Genomic DNA, 16,945 nt, shown 5'->3' with positions numbered 1-16,945 from the left:
TCCATGCCCTCACCACCACTCTTCACTCCCCAAACCAGCAACCCAGGTGTATTGGTTTCCTCTTGCTACTGTAAAAATCACTGCAGACATAATGGCTTAAAACAACACACATATATTATCTTATGGTTTTAGAGGACAGAGGCTCAAATGAATCCCACAGGAGAAAATCAAAGTTTTAGCAGGATTATATTCTTCCTGGAGGCTCTAGAAGAAAATCCATTTATTTCCTCCCTTTTCCCAAATTCTAGAAGCCATGTGCATTCTGTGACTCCTGGCCCCTTCCTCCTTCTACAAACCAGCAGTATGGTGGCATCATCAGATTTCTCTTTGACCTCTTCTTCTGCCCCCACATTTTCTCTGATTCCCACCCTCCTACCTTCCTCTCATAAGGACCCCTGTGATTACATTGGACCCCCCTGGATAATCTAGGATAATGTCTCTATCTTAAGGTGCTTAACTTAATCAAATCCACAGAATTCTTTTTGTCATATAACAGCCTATTTACAGGTCTTGGAATTAAGATGTGGACATCTTTGGGGTCATTATTCTATCCCCCATACCAGGTCACTCCTATATCTCCTTAGCTCTTTGTGCATATTTTTTTCCAGCCTTCAGAACATTTCAGATTACTAGTTCAGTCAACTGGTTTGCTGGCTTTGTTGTGAGCCTATTGAGGGCAGAGAACATCATCTCTCTTGTTCACCATTCTACTTGCCTTACTTAGGACAGCATTCAGAGCCCTGAATATGCCCATATTGACTGACTGCTTGAATGAATGAATGAACAAATGAGATGCTTGATAATATGTGCACATGTTTTCCAAAGAGAATGTTGTGGTTTGTCCTAAATATTTCATAGTTCCCTGTTTTCTTGAGAAATTAGAGATGTAAATCTGCTTCTCAATAGTTAATTGATATCAACAGAAAATTCCTTCTCTTAAAAAATTATGAGTGACTCACAAACTGTCAAGAACCTTTTGAAGTATATGAAAAGCACTCCTAAATTATGCAACTATGAATACTTTTTAATTAAAGGAGTTAATGAATATTCTACAGGAAAGAGCTAGCTTCCACAGTCTGGAGTTAATTGCCCACCCACACCTGATGGTTAATTTCTTTCTGAAATGTTGGTTTTTGTAGATAAAGCCCATCATTTACCACATTCCACATGGGTATAGATTAGTTGTCTCCTTTGCACATGCTCCAAGCTTACCTCATTTTGCTTAAGGCAGGATATTAGCTGTGAATTCACTTTCCTTTTTTCTATGATGATGTGATTTTTATTGCACTGGTTGATTTACTTAGAAGCTTAAAACACAAGGTTATAGCCATAAAATCAGTACAATGGCAGAACTGAGAGGGTCCTGTGTAAAAGAAAACTTCACTTATTTGTGGAAAGATTTCAAAAGTGTCCATTGTCTTTAAATTTTCATTTGAGTGAATTGGTAACTTTACCACTAAAGATGTCTTTTTTATTTGGAAAAGGCATCATGAATTGCTTCTCTTAAAATAGCTTACTTAAATAATTACCTACAACTACATGGCACAATTCTTTTGTTTTACTTTATTTTGCTTCATTTTGAATGGTCTGAAAAAAATGCCCTATTTTGATGAGGGGAACAAGAAAGAGGAAACTGGATGAAAGACAAAGCAAGCCCACTGAGACGATAGAAGGGAAATTTTTATACTGCTAGTGATAAAACCCAAACATTTTTATACTTAACAGCCTATCACCACTTAAATTATGAAATAACCATGAAAAAATATAGAGAATGACAAGTGTAATTTATAAGTGAAGTAAGTGTGATGGGTTAGGGAAGAAGAAAAAATTGTTTCTTAAAGAATTTTCTGTACGTTTTACCACCATTTTCTGGTCATTTAGATCCAGTGATCAATCCCTCTAAATAATATCTAAATAGATTGGTTTTTGTCAGGGTAGTATTGAGTTCAGATCGACAGATACATTTCTTGTGAACTACTAGTGGCTTCCTGAAGCAGGGAGTTGATAAAAATTCTAAGATCTTTGACCTCAGTGGAAAAAGTACCATGATCGATTAGCCATTTCTGTCTGGCTGAGGAATGGGTATGATAGAACTCATGCCATAGTGTGATAGTTATAGATAATGATTTATGTGGCTTCTTTCAGAAAAAGCAATGCTTTGACATTCTTTTGACATTTCTAAATAAAACAATTCTAGTATTTTTTTAGATTATAGTTACTTTTTTCCCAAGCTTCTCTTGCAGATAGTACCAATGACTGTTATGTTTTTTAGTAAATAAATAATAATGAGAAAGTTCTCAGAAAAATTCATATTTTTTAATTTTTAATTTTTGGGATTAAATACTAATGATAATTTTTTTCTATAGAATTTTTTGAACTAAATTTAAATTATAGCTTATTTTGAAATATGAACTATTTTGTAAAAGACATATGTCATTTGTTAAGAATGGTGCTGTAAATGGATGGAAAATGGGCTATAGAGATTCTGATATCAAATTTTGTCATCATTGTCATTTTAAGATTTCTTGCTAAAGATGGAAGTGGTTTAAGAAATGTATTAGCGGGGCACCTGGGTGGCTCAGTGGGTTAAATCTCTGCCTTCGGCTCGGGTCATGATCTCAGGGTCCTGGGATCAAGCCCCACATCAGGCTCTCTGCTCAGCGGGGAGCCTGCTTCCTCCACTCTCTCTGCCTGCCTCTCTGCCTACTTGTGATCTTTCTCTCTGTCAAATAAATAAAATCTTTAAAAAAAGGTATTTAGTTAAAGCCACTGGATTTTTAAAAATTACTGATTGCATTCCTTATATTTAGTAAGCATCTCCACCTTTAAACAGTGAAGTGCTGGTAAATAACAAGAAACTCTTGGAACAGAGGGCATGAGGTAAGTTGGTGGAGAAGAATTGATGTGTACTATTTGCCCATTTCCATGGTGTAAATATTTCTACCATGACTGATTACAAACTACCAACATGCTGTCCTTAATCTTGGAGCTGAGAAGATATATACACAATTGACATACTGAAGAGATGTCAAGAGAGCTGGTATGAGCTGGCTCCAACCCAGTACTGCCTTTAAAGAAATCACATAAATTTCATTTCTAAGACTGATATATTTGAAAGTATCTGCATAGATACCATTTAAGTATTGAATTCCATGGTACATTGCAAACATTAGTCTTACTAAAGCTTTATGTCTAACTTCGTGAGAAAATGTCTAATCTATTATATACATTTTATATATGGATATCATGAATTATCGAACATTTGTAAGAAAGCTTATCTGGTAATTTAATCGTTAGAGGGAGATTTTTATACTCTGAAAATGCAACAAAATGTTTGAATTGGATAAAAGTGTGCTTATGAATCTTAAAAAATACTCAAGGAAATACATATCATGGATCAAATAATGAGCCAAATGTCTTAGAAGCTCTTTTAACATCGATCTAGTGATTCTTTCTCTGTAATTCTAAGCAAAATAAAATAACAGTGTATATACAGCAATTATTATAGTAGCAACTTATGTATGTATATGTGTATATGTGTGTGTGTGTGTGTGTGTGTGTGTGTATTTATGGGACTGAGAGATAGAAGGAATAAATGTCAGTCAGCATGCCACCATTTACCTTTGCTTCAGATATATATTTTTCTTTTTCCTGTGATCTTACAAGAGATCCTCTCTTATCTCTGATAGTGAGCAGGGGGCACATTATATCTGAGGATATAAATAAGAGTCTTTGCATTAGTAGAGGTAGGTTCCATATTTAATGAGGCAAATAGTGAATGAGAGTGATTACTACTGAGTGGTCAGTGGATGATCTCAGTTATGGTTACTCCCAATTTTGTTTAAAGTCCTAATTTGCTGTTTTGGGCCAATGGAAACATAGCCTAAACCTACACTTACTCCTTAGCCCTCCTTTCTGCGGGAGAAATAGGAAAACAGAAGGCCTGCTGGAGTGCCTAGCACACAGTAGGTCCTCAATATATGCTGGTTGATTGAAGAGGAATTTGAAATCTCAAACTATCATTAGTGTTCGGTTATAGCTGTCCATATGGAATACTCAGAGTGCATCATTTCTCCTTTTTGGAATCATACACATCCTACAAATCTACTTTGCCCGAAGCCTTGAGTGATCACTCCACAGACTTATCCTTTTTGTAAATGTCCGTTCATCTTCATTTATCATGTCATTTATATACCAATCTTATCCTTGGCACTCAAGGATGAGCTTCTAGAAGAAAGGGATAGTATTTGACTTGTATTACCCTCTACCATGTTGAAACCTTGTAGTTTGAACTACATTTGAGCAACTGTATTCAAAAAGTTTCCCTGAATGGAGTACCTGCTCTATAGTTATTATTTCAAGTAATAAATGTAAGTATAGATCTAAAGGTGAAACTTGAAAACAAATCCTATACCTGAATACCATTTTTCAAATACATTAAAATCACTTTGTGGCAGTTCTCTTTTTGCTAGCAATTACTGCGAAAAGTAAATGTTCAGTGTTTGTTCTATATTTCCAACCCACCTCTTTTTACCTTTAAGCAGCAGTTTTAAAAAAGTAGATAATTTCCCTTACACTTCCCTCCAATGCTAACTGAGAAACAATAATATTCCCATGGTTTTGTAGCCACTATAGAGGAAAATCATGGGTATTTTAAATAGCAAAACTAGCCCAATTAAGAATTTATTTCTTCAGAGAATTTCATAATCACTAATGACCTGGAATTTATTTGATAGATTTTGCCTACCAACAGTGGAGTTATCTTACTTTACATGGTCTGTCTGAGTGCCATATCACTCCTTAGAGGGACTTTAGACATGGCCTGTCTGAAACCATGTCACATGAGGAAACCGTGGTGAAGATATCAGCAAATGAGAGGTCAGGATCCATGATGTCCTGAGTAAATTTTTCTCCCTCAGGTACATTCAGAGGCCGATTTACTGTGAACAAAGAAAGCTTCATTTTTTAGGGTCTCTCTTACAAATCCCTTCCATGCCCAAGAGACAAGCCCCAGCGATGAATCTTTTCCTTAAAATGTGACCCCCAAACTATATTAGCTTTGGACACCACAAAGCAGGGCTCTGCCTCTGGGCATGCCCGTGAAGGAGATGGTATGACGGTGTGGAAGGAGTGCTATTCAGGATGCCTGGAGGCCTCCATTCCAGTCTGTCTTTGGCGAGGACTTGCCAGTGTTCTTTCAAACCGTTTAAAATGATGGCTGAGTTTCAGTTTGTCTCTCTGTGAAATGAGAGGTAATTAACCCATCCCATCTTCCTCTCTGAGTTATGTAATAAGTACCTGAAGTCACATTTGAGTAATTAAATGTTAAAGAGTTCAAAAAAAATGTTAAAGAGTTCAGAAGTAATCCATAATTAAGTGAAAAACAAAAACTGAAGAGTGTTTGGAATCAGTCTTGTTAAACATGAGGTGGCTGTTACACATCCACATTCAGCACAGCCTGCAGCAGACGTCTCTGAGATTCTCCCTAACTCGAGTCTCTGTTTCTCCTACAGAGGAAGCATCCCAGCCCGGTCCAAGTGAGAAGTGCTTTTTAATCCTGGATTGCAGTGGAGTGACTTTTTTTGACTATTCTGGAGTCTCCATGCTTGTTGAGGTATTTACATAGCTTGTGTTTGGACTGATTCTTTCCTTTTTCTGTAGTAACAGGGCTACTCTCACAGCCCCAGGGTTTTGACTCCACTTGTTTCAGTGCTTGTCTCACCCATTCTCCCCAAGGGACATAGAACTTGACGCCTCCCACTGCCATAGAGTTGTCTTCAGGAGATCCCATCAAGCTTCCGGTGTGTGTATGTGTGGGGGCCAGAGGTGGGGGTAATCACATGGAGTGATCAGAGAGAACAGAACACAGGCTTGAGATGTAGTGGGCATAGTGCCTGCTGGGCAGCCAGCTTACAAACTTCTAAAAAGAAAAGTCCCCTCCATGAGAAAGTGGTCCTGGTCATGGCAGGATGTTTTCTCTCACCCTCCTGGATGGGTGCAGTTTCATAAGATACCTTATCTGACCTCTCAAACAGTCCCCAGTGCAGGAGCTTTTCTCCATTCCGTCAGATGATAGTGTTTACTTCTCTACCCTGTGATCTTCATGGTGTCTCCATGGCCCTGGTGTGCAAAATATAAAACTGATTATTTCCTTAAAATGAACATGGCTCACAGGACATATCCACAGGAAGAACAACACCTAATTTTTCCAATTCAAGGAAAACTCAGACACTTCTGGAATTTTTTTTCCTCTGCTTTTTTAAAAGAAAAGATTTTATTTGATTATGCATCAGAGAGAGAGAGAGAGCACCCGCAAGCACAGGGAGTGGCAGGCAGAGGGAGAAGCAGGTTTCCAGCTGAGAAGGAGCCCTGTGCAGGACTCGATCTTAGGACCCTGGAACATGACCTGAGCTGAAGGCAGATGCTTAACCTACTAAGCCACCCAGACATCCTCCCCCCACTTTTTTTTTTACTAAATACTGTGTCAACAGGGAAGTTACCCCCTTTCTCTATTTGTTCTCTCCCTCAGTGTCTTGAATTTGTTGGGGGAGGGTCTTGAGGATGGAGCAACATCTGCTCCTCAACTGTCCTCAGTCCTCTACCAGCTTCTGCTGCATGGAGCTCGGCTTACCTGTCTCTGGGTATCTGCTCCCCAGGGGCTCCCTACCCTGCCTCGTAGTCATGGGTAATTTTATATTCTGCCAAAAACTTAATCAAAATCATGTGAACATTTCTGGAGCTCTTTCTCTGCTTATCTCCCTCATTTCCATTACTCTCTCCCACTGATTCCGCCCACCTAATCCTTCCTGAACTCTACTTCCGTCTGCTCAGCTCAGTGAAGCTCTTGCATTTTACTCAGGCATCCATCATTCTCTGGCCCAGAAGCTGCTTTGTGCAGAAAGCTGAGCTCCTAGGGAGCTTCTCTCTGTCTTCTTTCCCTCAGGGCACTCAGTCCTGTGCTCCCTGTTCCCACTGTCTGAAAACAGTTGTTCGTATATTTTTGTGTGGTTGTCTACTTTTATGGAGGATGGGATAGTCTTATTAGTTATTCATCAGGGCAAGATGTAGAAATTGGAAATAGAGCTTTAAAGAGTTAAGATCAGTAGTTTTTGGACAGTTTCACATTATGGGTGTTGGTTGTTTTCTGTGTTGTTGCGTAACTGTGCCTTTATCCATTTATAAATATAAAATTAAAATGTCCAAACTTCCAGATTTAAGAAAGTGCAAAGTCAAAAAAACAAAAACAAAAACAAAAACAAAACACACACACCAAAAACAAAGACAAGAAACACAGTGCAAAGGTCAATTTCTGTATCACTTTCCTATGAACAAAGGGTGAGAATATGGGTAGTGTGTGACAGTTGGGGTGTGGTCCTAGTATTATCCCACTAGCTGTGAGGCATGAGGGATATCACTAAGCCCCCTGGGTCGCTGTTTATGCCCCTCGTAAAAATGAGGGGAGGATTTTGTCTTAGTATGAGCAGATATTTAGAAAGAGAATCATGTAAAAATGGTTGAGTTTTAACTATTCTAGACTTAAATCCAGTGGCTGTTTTTGGTATGTCACCCTTTTCCCCCCCATATAATATGCTTTCATTTTCTTGTTTCTTTCACTATAAAAACTGCACAATTTGGCATAGTTCAACCTGAATACGTCATGTTTTCTTGCCTCCAAATCTGGACTGTAGACAGATGGTTCTTGGCTGTTCGGCCTTTCTCTTTCCTCTGCGTCACCAGGGTCTAGAAGAGTGCTCTCCAGTGGGTGTGCAGAAGGGCTCACCTGGGATGCTTGTCAGCCACGTGGTTGTCTGGGTCCTAGTTTTGGTCCAGGAATCTTTATTTAAACAACCACAGGTGATTCTGAGGGAAGTGGTCTAAGATCATATTCTGGGAAACACTAGATTAGGATTGTCCCTTTACTGGGAAAGACCAAGATGTACAGTTTTGGTTTAATTGTATTTTAAATTTATTTTGAATATGCTCAAATGCTTATCAGCACCCCTCTCTAGAGATTACAAATCAGTATTAGAGTTAGTAAACAGGAGGAAATGGTTACCTATTCCCCCTAAGGTTAAGATCTAAAGTTGAAAATTCAGAGGAATCCAAACAACTCAGGTACTAGGCATGTTGAGAAAGAGGTTTGTTTTTGTTTTTGTTTTTGTTTTTTAACATTTTATTTATTTGACAGAGAAATATCACAAGCAGGCAGAGAGGCAGGCAGAGAGAGAGAGAAGGAAACGGGCTCCCCGCTGAGCAAAGAGCCCAATTCGGGGCTTGATCCCAGGACCCTGAGATTATGACCTGAGCCAAAGGCAGTGGCTTAACCCACTGAGCCACCCAGGTGCCCTTGGTTTTTGTTTTTTCCATTCATCTTCATGGTTTTAAAAGACTGCACAATGGAATTATGAGATAAATCACCCAATGCATTTTATTTTTAGATTAGCAAAAAATAACATTTGCTCTTGGCCTAGTGTTTCCTGTCTGTATATAGGACACCAGCAGCTTTGTGTCAGTTTGCCCTTTTAAATTTCTTTATTTCTGTTCGGTTTATTTCATCATGATTACAGTAAATTATGTTGTATATTCAGAACATTGGCTTTAAAGATAGATTAAACCCTGGCTCCGAGTATTAGCCATATAACGAGTTCTATGATCTGGGCTAACGTATTTACTTTTCTGTAAGCTGAAAGTAGACATAACCGCTTCATCAAGTTGTGAAGCTTTACAGTGATACATTGCAAAGAAAGCACACAACAAAGTTTCTAGAAGTTAAAAAGTACTCAGTAATTCTAGCTTTTATTATTTGTTTTCATTTTGCAAAAGTCATTTCTTAAAATGCAAATAATACTATTGTTTTAGTTTCAGCCACTGAAAGAGGGTCTAGATCAAAGAACCCCAGGGTGTCTTGAGCCATGCCTGTCTTCCTGCTTCCTAAAGTTCCTCGTTTATTTCCTTAGTCACTGTAGTGCTAGGAACATGCCCCTGTGAGTTCTAGGTTGGAGGAGATGGAATAACTTCTGTTTATTCTTCTACTTAGGACACTGGGAAGGTCAGTGAACTGGAGCTTATGTTTATCAACATCAATAAACCACCTGTAGCAATGTGTTTGAGCTTTCTGAGCTTGAGGAAAAAGTCAAACACTGACCGGTCACCTTGAATTAATCCTTTTAACTTTATAAAAACAGGAGCCATTTATTTTGGCCAAGTTTCAGTCCATGTATTGTTCGTTTGTTTGCTTATTTATTCATGCTCAGAGTGACACATCTCTTCTTATTCTGCAATTCTTCTACCATATAACTACTTACTGCCGGAAAAATATAAGGGAAAATTTTTGAATGTATCGTGCAAACTCTTAGAATGTGTTGTAAATGCTTTCTCTCTTTTATATGTAAGATACATCTCTATTACATAACCAAATCCATCCCACTGTTGCTAAAACTTCTCATTTTATTTTCACCGAGTTTCACGGATTGACTTCAGTCTGGGTGAACTGAAAATCTGGGCTTTCAATAAGTTGTTCCTCCATGGTGTTTTCTAGGACCTGAATGAGGCAAGCCTCCAAAATACACCAAGCATGTTAGTTAGCATCTCTCATCTTGATAGACCTTTAAAAAAAGGGAGATTGGGCAATCAAACTCGGCTTCGATTCTGTTAGTTCTCAGCTTACCATCCATGGATGGGATTTGAGAGTCCACAAATATGCACAAATTGTTGTAAAATATTAAACTAAGCAGGAGGTCAGCAGTTTTCATCACTTTTATAAGTGGGTCCTTGACTTCCAGGAAAAGGTTGAGAACAACTTTCGAGCGTTCTTACAAGGAAGGGAATGTGGTGTTTTAGTTTTTATGAGATGAAGTTTCATTTATTAAGTAGCTGGATTTAGTTGCCAGAAAGGGGAATACCCGGCCGCCTTAATGGTATTGGCTAAGGCTGTCTTTTAGAAGTTTGCCAGGGTGTGCCCGACTGTGTAGCAATGTCTCCCTCTGGTGGTGTGACATCAGACACATTGGCTTTTTTGTTTTTAACTAGGAATTCTCCTTTCTTCTTAAGCCCATCTTTTTCTTCCCTGCCTGCTCTCCTGTATTAATTATGGAATACTATCTTCATTCCCCCAGGTTTACAATGACTGTAAGAGCAGAAGTGTGGATGTCTCATTAGCCCATTGCACAGGTAAGGGAGGATTCTTGACTAACATTGAACAGGATCCTTCTGCCGCTCCAGTTAGACTTAAATTACTTGTGTTTTCTTGTAGCTTCTTTGGTAAAAGCAATGAAGTACTGTGGAAACCCAGACTCAGAGAAACCAATTTATTTTGATTCAGTATCTGCTGCACTAAGTAACATCTACTCAAATAAGGTGAGCCATGCAAGTTGGCATGCAGGAGTTATAAGAAAAATTAGAATGTAGAATCCAGGGCTTTTTTTTTTTTTTTTTTTTTTTTGTATTAGCCTATTACCTCTCTGGTACTTAAAATCTATGACAATTTTTCCCCTCTCAGAGTCCTCTGCTGCAGTAAAGGAATGTTTCCATTCCCAACTTGGATCAGTTATGAACATTGTTTAATAATTTGGGTCTCCAACAATATCATGGCTTAGAGGATTTGGGGATCACCCATTAAGTGCAAACTGCTTGCTTGTAAAAATAAATGCTTCTTCCAGGATCTACTATCCTGGGAATTTGAATCCACCTCTGTCAAATGCTAAAACTTTAGACTTAGTCTTATATAGCCTTTTTCTGCTCCAATACTCTTACCTCTAAGTTCATATTGCCATCTTTGGGAATATTATTTGCAGAGCCCGGCATTCCCATGATGTGAAGCATCACACTTATCCTCCAAATACTGGGCTTTATAGTTAAAGAGCAGTTCCTAGAGCTTTGATTTCCTGCAATTTTTCTTTGACTTTGAATCGTTTTGCTTTTCCCATCCCTAGAACAGCATTTGGCACTTCCCAGAGTCATCCCTATCACATTCAGTCAGAATAGTACATATTTACAAAATGATAACAATGACAGAACAATTATTATTATTATGATATACCTGACATTTATTGTGTATTCCTTATACTGCAGAAATGTCCTAAGAGCTTTACCTATATTAATTCATTAGACTTGCCACAACCTTATGAGGTAGATACTCACCAAACTCTCATGCCTCACAGAATGTCTGTTTGCTTAACTTGGCTGGACAGCTTGCATCAGTTGCTACTGTTCTTTGATTATGGTACCAATTTAAGAGTTGAACATGTGCTTATTTCTTCCTCTTCTATTTTAGAATTTGAGCAAACTCAGTGATCACAGTGAAGTCTGAGACCCTTTTGCTGCAGTTCAGCTCTTGCCTTTAGCAAATGCCCTGAAGAGGCCGTACTCTGGCATTTTGCACAACATTTTCTGTTGTTGAGATCCTGCAGATGACCTCGACTGTAAGGAGGATGTGACTTAATGACCACGCAGCCACTGGTAGAGATTCACCAGCAATTTTTCCTAATCTTTGCTAGTAAGCATATTTACTTAGTAGGTTATTGTAGAGTTATTTTATAAAAATTGGTATGCATTTAGTTTTAGTGTACTAAAAGGTAAACATGAATTTATTTCCTTTGCCACAGTATTTTGTGTTTTATTTCTGTTTTGTTGTAAGTAAACTTGCAAAACTGAGAAACACTTTGCATAAGAGATTTAGAACATTTGCAAGACATTTGTAAAAATCCAGGATCATCTGTAACTAATACATAAAACAACTTAGCAAATGTGCCATGTTCCCCTCCAAAAAACAAGCCAGTAAACATCAATAAGATTAAATGTTTCTTTACAATATGATATGAAACTCACAGAAATTAACTCCAGCAAAAACAAATGACAAACTAGAAACCATTGTTCTTCATGTCTTTCCATGCAAGGAAGTTTTCAAGACTATTTTCAAGATAACCAGTGTCCCAGTGAAACCAAGTTCTTGACATTAGTCTGTGTTATTCTGAATATTGGAAATGCTTAGTCCTAAATTCTGCATTCCAACCCCCAAAAGTCTCTGTTTTTACCTTAGGTTTTGTTGCAGCCAGAGCATATGGAAGTTGCACATTTTGTATTTTGTCACAAGTATGATTTTTAGATGAGAAAATAAATACCACCAGGAGAATAGCTTTGTGCTATTCTAATATACAATTAATTGTAGTAGTTTGGGACTTTCCTATTTCAGAGAAACAGCCAATATAATATAAAACATTTATCTCTCTATCCACTTAGGTCTCCACTATATGTTTTTCTTTTTCTTTTGCCAGAGTAGAACTTGGATATGTGATTATCTGTAAAAATACCAAATCAGTAGGATAACTGAAAAGCACCATAGGCCAGGGTGACCTGTATAAATTATTGTTTTCATGCTTGTACATATATTTTCAATCATGTACAATTACACAGAGTTTCATATTTTTATCAGGCAATTGGATACACTTATGAAGAAATCTCATTTTCAAAGATAGGTCTGCTTCAGTTTGAAGGTATTGGAACTATTCTTGAAATTACCAGTTTAACAAAAAACCAAGTACTTTAAAGTACTTGAATTTGAAAAGTAGGTTGAAAACAAAACTTAAAGACTGGTCATTTGGGTATTTTTATGGGCATCCATATGAGAATATGCCTGTCAAGTGATATAAAGGTCCCTAGCAAATGTGTGGTGAACATTCACATGGCCCTTAATTTTCACATTAAGTCATAGAAGGACAATGTAATAAAATGATGGGGAATAATAGATGTTTTGAATCTCATAACTTACCCCTTCCATTTCAATTTTGGTTGACATAAAGAAAAAGAAAAAGAAATGTCTTTGTTCTAAAGGAAGCCTCAATCCTCTCATCACTGATTTGGATTGAAATGAGTGAGGACAACTTTCATTCTCATCACATATTGTTCCAAGAATAAGTGGAAGTAATGGTTGGAGGTAAAATTTCTTTAGAGAAAGGAATTTCACTCTGTTTTATCCATTTAAATCATCCCAGCGGTGGATGATGGCAAAATTTACCATCCAGAATCCACTGATGTTGGCACATAAAGATAAGTCAAAGAAAGTTAAGAAAAGAAAATATATTTTGTTGTTTATAAACTGATATTTTGCTGTCCAACTTTGACCTATAGCTAAAATCATGCACTGCTGGCATTTTATAATTTGTTAGGGATTATGGGCCCCGGATGACCTTGAAATCACTACAGTTAATCAGTGGATGCTTTGTTCTATTTTATTGTTAAAGGTGACACAGTATTGTCTGAGCAGGTGTATTTGAATGCATTTCAGTGTTTATGTAGAAGTTTAACGGATAAAACTTTAAAGCCACGAACTTGAGTGTCAAATGTTAATATTATTTCCAAAGTAGAGGAAGACCAAACGACGCACCTTGTAAAGCTTTTTGTTCTGTCTTTTTCTGCATACAAAATCACAATGACTGTTAACCTGGAAGAATGCCTTGGAATTCAGTTCTGAGAATCCAAAGTTGAATATAAGTTTTCGACACACAAGAATTTAAAATACACATATTTATTTCAAAGCAAGCATTAACAAAGGAACTATAATATGGTCTTGATGCTAGAATGTTTCTAGTCATGCTAAATTATTTTTATGAGTTCACCTTATTTTTATATATGATAAACTACTTCCATATTACTTATTATGGTAAAATAAAATTAGAAAAAATTAAAACTGACCTATAAGAGTGTTAAGGACCTAATAGAGTGACATATATAAATTAAGCATAAAATACGAAACCAGGAAAAGACCGTTAACATTACGTTTATGCAAATTAAATGCCCTTAAATTTTACCATTTGTCTTTCATTTTAAAGGTTATTTGCCCCCGATTATATGATTCAAGTGTTATAAGGTCTAGCTTGAACTACTTTGCGGTAATTTATTTGACAGTTCTCTATTCTATAAATGTGTAATGTAATGAGGAAAGAGATCTTTCTTTTTTAATGAAAACATTAATGTGTTAATACCTTGTATGGATAACGTTTGACATTTAGTGGTTACCAAAATATATTGGTATGTTGTTGAACATACATATGCCTTAAAAATGCATGTTCTGTATTCTGTGGGATGATGATCTAATTTGATATAGCATATGCTTTTTGGCAGTGAGTTTGTTGCCAGATTTCAAATAGGGAGTTAAGTGATGCCTTCACAATCCAAAGATTTTTAGTTAAAAATCATGTAGTCTAATATGTCACATTTATTTTTTTATATTTTTCAATGCATTCAATTATCTCTTTTGTAATTCTTTGTACTAACTCAGCATGTAACAAGCAATTTACATGGAAATAAATTGAAATATAATAACTATTATGCTTGAATAGATTTGTATCCATTATTTCCAAGTATTTACTCTCCTGCAAAGCAAATAATACATATTGCTTTCTTACACTGACCAGGGTGTGTTGAAAATTCTTGGAAGCATCCATTACACTTGGTAATTTGTTCTTACAAAATATCAATGGTAAGGTATTATCCCTTCATTTATGGACCACTAATAAGGGCACTTTCTGCTGTGAGACAACATCTACGCAAGCCTTTCTGCAGGCTTGCATCTGTTACGTTCTGATTGTCATTAATGGGTCCATGCTCATTTTCTGTTTGTTTGGGTTCTTCATTTATGTGTTGTTGTTCATCGTTTCTGTGTGTCTAGGCCAGGGTCTGTATTCTTCAGCACTTTAAAAGTTGACACTCCAAAGATCAGAAGCTAACACATGCTTCTAGGTTTTAGAGATATAGCAATGAATAAAGAACAACAAAAATCCCTCTCCTCATGGAGCTTACATTCTAACAAGGGAAAACTGGACATCAATGGATAAATGTAAAATATACTTATTGTAAGTTAGATGATAATATGTGCTAATAATAAGAATAATGCAAGAGAAGAGGATGGGAAGTATGGCGGAAACTGGGTTTCCTAGATAAGGTGGCAGGAACAGTAACTAGTGGGAGGTCTTAGTCTGTTCAGGCTGCTGTAACAAAACAGCACAGACTTCAGGACTTCCTAGAGACATGTCTCTCTTCCAGTTCTGTAGAGAAGATAAAGATGAAAGTGCCAGGTTTTTCATGCGAGATCTTTTACTGGTTTGCAAATGACCACCTTCTTGCTGTGTCCTCGCATGGTGGAGAGGGAGAGAGATTGCTCCCTATATCTTTTTATAAGGACACGAATCCTATCAGCTTAGGACTTCACCTTCATGACCTCATTTAACCATTATTACCTCCTTATAGGCCTTGTCTCCAAATACCCATAGCCCACATTGGGGGTTAGGGCTTCAACATAGGAAATTTGGAGGTGGGGGGAACAATTCAGTCCATAGCAAGGAGTTATAAAGTTATAAAGAAAAAAGAAAAAAAAGAAAAAAAAATTCTTTTTGGGGTGCCTGGGTGGCTCAGTGGGTTAAGCCTCTGTCTTCGACTCAGGTCATGGTCTCAGGGTCCTGGGATCGAGCCCCATATCAGGCTCTCTGCTTGGCAGGGAGTCTGCTTCCCCCTCTCTCTGTCTGCCTCTCTGCCTGCCTTTCTGACTACTTGTGATGTCTCTCTCTATCAAATAAATAAATAAATCTTAAATTTTTTTTTCTTTTTGTGTCTGAAAAACAGGCTTACTAGAATTTTACGTTTAATAAAATGTAAGGTTTTTGCACCAAGACATGATAATCACAAACGATGCGATTAAAGCATTCCAATACTAGAAACAGCAGGTTAGCATAGACATTGCTAGCTATATCTGCTGCTTAAGAGAAGGTTCTGAGTTGAAGTGGTCAGAAGTGGGTTGGCAATATACCAACGACTATTCAGAAATTGAGCTGTATGTTTTAGTGATGGTCCGTAGTGATTAACAATTAACAAAGAAGAGAGAATTGGATTAGCTAATTTCCTTTTAGCTATCATATTATTTTGAAGAAAATACCAACAGAGACATGCTTAATGCTGCCAATTGACACAGAGACTGGCACAGAACATTCTGGATGCTAACTGCAGTGAGAGGCTCCACTTTTTTGTTGTTGTTTTTTCTTTGAGTTTTGTTTGTTTTTTTTTGTTTTTGTTTTTTAAGAAGGAAAGGATGCTAGGTTATTATGAACTAGCTAAGTGCTATGAAATGATCTCCTTCATTTTCTATTGATTTAGCAACTAGAAGGTCATTTTGTTCAAATGTATCTCCTTTTTGTCCTAAAATATAAAGAAGCACTCTCTCTATTAAGTATAGGAAGGTTTGTAGTATTTTTTTTTCTTATTTGGAACCTCTGGTTCTTATGGTCACATTTAGAAATTAGCTAATTAACAAACCCAGTAAGAATATATACTTATTAATTGCCACAGTAAAAAAAAATGTTTCAATAATAAAATAAGTGAAAATAAAATGAGTTCTATCTTTATTTCCTTTGGTTCTAGAGTTACTTTTTCCAATAGCCTTCTTGGTTTTGAAGTAAGTTCTGCTGTTGTAAGGATAGAAAAGTGAGGAAAGAGAGAGCCTCTTTTAGACCATAATGTGTTTTCCAGGTCAACTTGCATGGTTAAGTCTCCTGTTCCTATACTTCCTTACACTTTGATTTATATCCTAATAGGGTTCCCAAGCTTCCCTCTTTTCTTAAATTTGTAGTAAGGGTATTACTGCTCTAAAAAAGGTGCCTTTACTTAGGCTAACAAAGCCTGAGAGTATGCAGGGCAGGGAGGGCAGGGAACACAGTGCCTGGGCATGGGACGGGTTTGGAGGAGAGAGAAAGATGGAGGGTAAGGGCAGGTTTGCATAAGGTAGTGCGTGTATGAGGAGGAAGTTGCCTGATATGACTGACTCTATGGTGGTATGATTTCAGCAGATGTCTCCTGAGTCCAGTGATTTGCTTTACCAGTCTTCAGACCAGGGGTCTGAAGTTCTCATCATGAGTCATTTACTTAAGCTGGAATAAATATTATAAGAAAGGAAAAACAC

The 16,945-nt window shown here is 37.2% G+C and overlaps 1 protein-coding gene across 1 annotated transcript in view; it reads left to right on the top strand.

Annotated features, from left to right (window-relative positions):
* Positions 1–14,331, top strand: part of SLC26A7 (solute carrier family 26 member 7) — a gene marked incomplete at its 5' end in the record, with an annotated part of 123,933 nt that extends 109,602 nt beyond the window's left edge. The window contains 4 exons of the mRNA XM_080801856.1: positions 5,514–5,614; positions 10,116–10,170; positions 10,253–10,356; positions 11,273–14,331. Coding sequence (XP_080657982.1) covers positions 5,514–5,614; positions 10,116–10,170; positions 10,253–10,356; positions 11,273–11,308 — 296 coding nt within the window. The 3' untranslated portion in view covers positions 11,309–14,331. The remainder of the gene's footprint in view (positions 1–5,513; positions 5,615–10,115; positions 10,171–10,252; positions 10,357–11,272) is intronic.
* Positions 14,332–16,945: the final 2,614 nt, after the last annotated feature.

Source organism: Martes martes (genome assembly GCF_963455335.1).
Source record: "Martes martes genome assembly, chromosome: 4".
In the NCBI taxonomy this organism is placed as follows: Eukaryota; Metazoa; Chordata; class Mammalia; order Carnivora; family Mustelidae; genus Martes; species Martes martes.
Note: the sequence above shows the minus strand (reverse complement) of the source record. Positions and strands in the feature narration are given on the sequence as shown.